This window comes from Protopterus annectens, chromosome 12.part0, assembly GCF_019279795.1.
Source record: "Protopterus annectens isolate FY-2018-M chromosome 12.part0, PAN1.0, whole genome shotgun sequence".
NCBI lineage: Eukaryota > Metazoa > Chordata > Ceratodontiformes > Protopteridae > Protopterus > Protopterus annectens.
The window spans coordinates 214,231,316-214,236,626 of NC_056746.1; the positions used below are offsets into that span (position 1 = coordinate 214,231,316).

The 5,311-nt window shown below is 37.4% G+C and overlaps 1 protein-coding gene across 1 annotated transcript in view; it reads right to left on the reverse strand.

The window, feature by feature from the left end:
* Positions 1-3,465: 3,465 nt before the first annotated feature.
* Positions 3,466-5,311, reverse strand: part of METRN (meteorin, glial cell differentiation regulator) — a 56,281-nt gene continuing 54,435 nt past the window's right edge. Inside the window, exon 4 of the mRNA XM_044089265.1 lies at positions 3,466-5,311. This exon is cut by the window's right edge and continues 316 nt beyond it. Within this exon, the coding sequence (XP_043945200.1) occupies position 5,311 (1 nt within the window). The 3' untranslated portion in view covers positions 3,466-5,310.

Sequence of the window (5,311 nt, forward strand, 5' to 3'; positions counted from 1 at the left end):
CATATGCATGTACAATATACACATTTGTTCACAAAAGTATCATATCTCTAAAAACTATAAATTGCAAAATATGAAACAAGTTTTCTACAAAAAATTGGCAGTTTTTAGCTGTTGAGATGCATTCTTATATTAAACATTTCATGATAAATTGCAAGAAAAAATAAAAATTCTAAGTTTTTTTTTTTTGATTTGGTATCATTATTTTAGTCCATAACTTAGTGCACATGAGTAAGTTCTTCAAAATAAAGACAAAAAAGTCCCACATTAAGTCAAATTTTACTTTGCTGCTTAAACTGCAGAACCAAAACATTACTAAAATAAATGTAATTTTTATACTTATATCCCATCCAGTACTATTTGATCCAAATGGAACTAAATGCATGAAGAAACACAAAAGGAGGAACCCACTACAAGAAGATATCATCTCATCTGCTACCTACACAAAAGGAGGAACCCACTACTAGAAGATGTCATCTCATTTGCTACCTACACAAAAGGAGGAACCCACTACAAGAAGATATCATCTCATCTGCTACCTACACAAAACAAGGAACCCACTACAAGATGTCATCTCATCTGCTACCTACACAAAAGGAGGAACCCACTACAAGAAGATGTCATCTCATCTGCTACCTACACAAAAGGAGGAACACACTACAAGATGATGTCATCTCATCTGCTACCTACATTGAGTTAGTTTCCAAAAGGATGTGGGCATGGAGTAACAAGCTATACCAAGCGCTTACCCCCAGACCAGCATGCAAAACCAAGGGTTCTGCTGGTCCTCATCTAGCATATATTAATAAAGACTGGCAGAGCCACACTCCCAGTTCTAAAAAGAAAATCCGGTTTGCAACACCAAAAAACTTCACAGAAAGGCTGCCAGTGTACAATACTGAAACACTGGAGTAGCTCATTTAAAGTCAATGGATTGTTTCAGTAAAGCAACACCTCCAGCTATAAGAGGAACTTAGTACTGCAGACAGTACATGTTGGGAAGCTTGAACACTTACAGCAGCAAGATTCCACATACAGGCGGAGCTGCACAGCCATCATGCAATCCTAACAGCCACTCCCCCTGCAAGGCAGCTCTGGTACTGCAGGCCAGCTCCCTCCCTGCAGTAACAGAACTGACATAAGGTAGAACTGTAAATCCAAGCAACTTACTGATTTGTTTGTTCTGTGGAGTCCTCTGATAAGCTCTCACTATGCAAGGAATGGATAATAAGATTTATTACCATACAAGGTTTCAGAATCTCATTACCCTCTCCTGATATAGTGGAAATCCCAGCCATTCATACTTAGTTGCGAAGTACTGAGTTGAATGTATCCCACCCCTAGGGACTGGGTTGAACTTCATGTCCAGGGCAGCAAGATCAGACAGTGATGGTAGAGGCCCTTCTCTAAGCTATCTGATCCTTTTAGAATCCAAACGCCTTATCAGGAATAAAAGGGACTACACTTGGGGAAAGGGCTACTTTCTGAAAGTTGGAATATAATTCAAAAATCTTGGATGCAGCTCCATCTCCCCACTGTTTTAACTAAGGTGAAACTGCAAAATCAAATTGTCGCTGAGATGAAAACAGATGCATTGTTTTAATTTAGTTAATGGTAACAAGGAAACAAATCAGTACATTTTACTTTTGTTTCATGTACCGTAATATGCTGTAGTGGGAGAATGTAGCATTGTCATAACAGTAATATTTAAAATGCTGTTAAACCTCTTTGGCATGGTCTGGTTCTGATGGAGAACTCATTAGAATTCCTGGGTATCCTACTCATTTAGTGCCACAGAAACACCAAAAATCAATAATTCTGGAACATAGCAAATTGACTGATAATACAGTATTACAGTGTTCACGTGGGCACTGAAGCTACAATGTGGGCACTGTCATTTGTTTTACAATGTTTATTTGATATTTGAAGTGCTGTATCTCCTTATGGGAAGTCTTTTATTGCAAGTGCTTCAGTGTATCAGCAGTTAGTTCCTTTGTCACAAACACTGTTTTAATACTATTTTTATGGTCAAGCAACTCAGACAACAGGAAAAAGGTAATTTTTCAGAGACAATGTATTAAGATATGAGGACATTAAGGTACAGGGGGCCAGCAAAAAAAAAAAAAAAAACTTTTTAATGACTTGTGTGTGAAATTTTAAAACTTTTGGGGGGAGGATTAAGAAAGGTTTATCAGAATGCAGAAGCTTTAACTCATAAAGTTTCCATATCATAGTAAGCCTTTATGATTCAGAGACAGTAAATGTTTATGATTCAGAGACAGTAAGCCTTTATGATTCGGAGACCGTTCTTCTGCTAGCAGTGGCCACAGCATAAACAGGAAAAGCAGCTAACACTAATTAGCCATGTGCTCTCCTCCAGAAATGATGAAAGGAAATCATGTATCTCATCTTTTAATGGTGTCCATGCATGCACTCCCACGGGAGTGGTCACTGCTTGTGCCATCACTACAGGTAAAGAGCCACGGTGGTGTGTGTATATATGTGTGTGGACATTCATGGATTTGTGGGGCATGACTGCAGCTGAGTGTGTGTGTGTGTGTGTGTGTGTGTGTGTGTGTGTGTGTGTCTTTATATGCTTATTTGGATAGCCAATCTGTCAGAAATCATTATAGGAAGCTGTGTGTGTGTGTGTGTGTGTGTGTGTGTGTGTGTGTGTGTGTGTGTGTGTGTGTGTGTGTGTGTGTGTGTGTGTGTGAGTTTGTGTTTACATGCTTATTTGGGTGGTCACTTTATACATCATTACAAGAAGGTGTGCGTGTGTGTGTTGGAGCATGTATACAGGTGTGAGACTAGTTGTTTTGGTAACCATGAGTGATGGGGGGCTAATCTCTGCATTTTTACCATGTCTCTGACTTGGAGGTCCTTTTCATCATGCTTATTTATTTATTTAACATTTGTTGAACGAGAAAGTCCAACTAGGACAGAGCCTATTTTCAGCAGAGGCTTGTAGAGAAATGCTCCAGACAGATGTCTTTGAAATGTGGGAGGAAACCAGAGTACCCGGAGGAAGCCCACACAAACCCAGAGAGGACATGCAGACTCTGCACACAAGGCACCCCAGCCGAGAATCAAAGTGGAGAACCTCTTATTGTGAGGCAACAAAGTTAACCTCTGTGCCACCCTGCATGGACATTGTAAAACAGGATGTAATAATCTCCATTCTCTGTTGCAGAACTACTAATTATGGTGATTGTTTTATGTATTAATTTTCAGATAACCATGCATCTTTTTGTGTCCTGAATAAAGACTACAATATCTAGCTTTACTTGCCAGAAAGTTGACAACATTTTTAAAAACAACTGTTACAGCAAAAAAAAAAAAAAAAAAAAAAAGACAGTACTGTAAGTCACAGATCCCACCCCCAAGAACTGCAATAAGTTAAGGAATGCGAGACATGACTAGGCTATGAAGATCTACTTATTTGTTGTCTTTAAATGTAGCTACAAGCCTGAATAGAGAACTAAAGCAGCATCTCAGTCACATCAACATAAAGATCTTATTACACCAGAAACAAGAAAAAGATCTTATTATGTAAAAAAACAACAAGAGTTCACTCTTGCTTATATTTTTTTGTACACAACTGTTTTTACCAGGAACAAACTGTGGAATCCACCTCTTAAAATCAGACAAATATATTTGTCATTTAACTGCAGTGAAAATCCAGAATAGGCAATATGAAATGTAAACTGTGAAATAAAGAAGGGGTTGTAATTATTATTCAGATAATACAACTAATTGTCCTTACTGTTTTGTGCATACTTTGCATTCTTTTCCTATTAACACAGTCTGTTCTTTGCTTTAAGGTTTTCCCTTGATGACAATGCAAATGATAGTAAGTCAGGTTAAAGAACTAGAACATAGGACAGATGAATGACAGGATGCCCAAAATAATAAACAGGCAAGAATCGTACATCGGCCTTATCTTCCTCTCTGAAGAACACCACCAAATGGACTCGAAAATAGACCTCAAGGAATTAAAAAATTAGTAAGGATACATTTAAAAAAGGATACTACAGCCCTCCAAAGTTCTCTGACATGCTTTTCTTTTTAAAACAAAATTGTTCCGACTGTTATAACCCAAGGAATTTGAATTTCCGTTTTGTACTATGAACTCTCATTAATCTGTACTTTGTGACGACGTAAAAGGCTCAGCTCTACTTAGCTATTTCAAAGGTCAAAACAAAGAGTCCATAACAATGTGGGTTTTAAACTTGCAAACACAATGTTATACATTTACTTGGATGGGACGGAGAAGAGACAAATCTCATTTGACCACACATATATTGCACTTCTACGAAAAATGATAAATCTAAAAAAAAAAAAAAAAAAAAAAAAAAAATTATCGTAGGTCACCTGTCAATTAGAAAATTATCAGGAATCTACAAAATGGCTGTAGATTTCCAGCAGCATGACAGCAAAGACAAAATCTAACCAAATTCCAACAAGGAAAATACACTAAGGAAAAAAAGATAAGAATTTCAATAGTTTAAGAACACTGTTAAACCCTGAAAACTGTATGGGTCTTATCCAATTTGTACCACTTCCGTTGATCATGTTTTCAGCTTCAGCCATGCTGGAGTCTCAAGGAACCATAGCTGAGGTCATTCCAGTTTACCCTACATTTTTAATGTTCTGAGTTTGCAAACAAGTCATTAACTTCAAAAAGGACATATATATATACAGTGCAGCATCCATTTGTAAATTTCTGAAAATTTAAGTCTCCCAAAGTTGTACTTTTATTTAAGCTTTCATGAAATAAGTTGCTGGATGGAGTCACAACTGTCCCAGCTCATAGATTAGTTTAAAACTTTTCAATGCTTCCACACAATAAAAAAAAAAAAACTTTCTTTTATTGCTAGGTGCTGAGCAGTGGTGCAGAAATCACAGTTAGTTAAGGCTTGCACACTGAAGAGACTGGTCAGCAGGAATTCTTAAGACAATCATCTTGGTAGTGAATTCTGGAATCATTTTCTGTCCTCCGGTGTCTCTTAGGCAAATGTACCAAAGTCATACCACAAACCAACTGGCACAGAAATCTATACTTCATTTAATCTCAGTTCAATACCAGAGTAACAGATCAGACAGTTCTGGCTTCTTACTTACTTCTGTTAGTTTTGAATTCTTTGCCAAACTGAGACTTTTCCATTATGTACACGTTGATGTATTAGTATGAACATGAATGCAATAACCTCCAGAATTCTGCTTAATGCAGAACTTTCCTCTCAGGCTTTTGCTAGATGTTCCTCTCGTGATGTACTTGTGACATGTGCTTCTTCTTAGTGGCAACATCTTT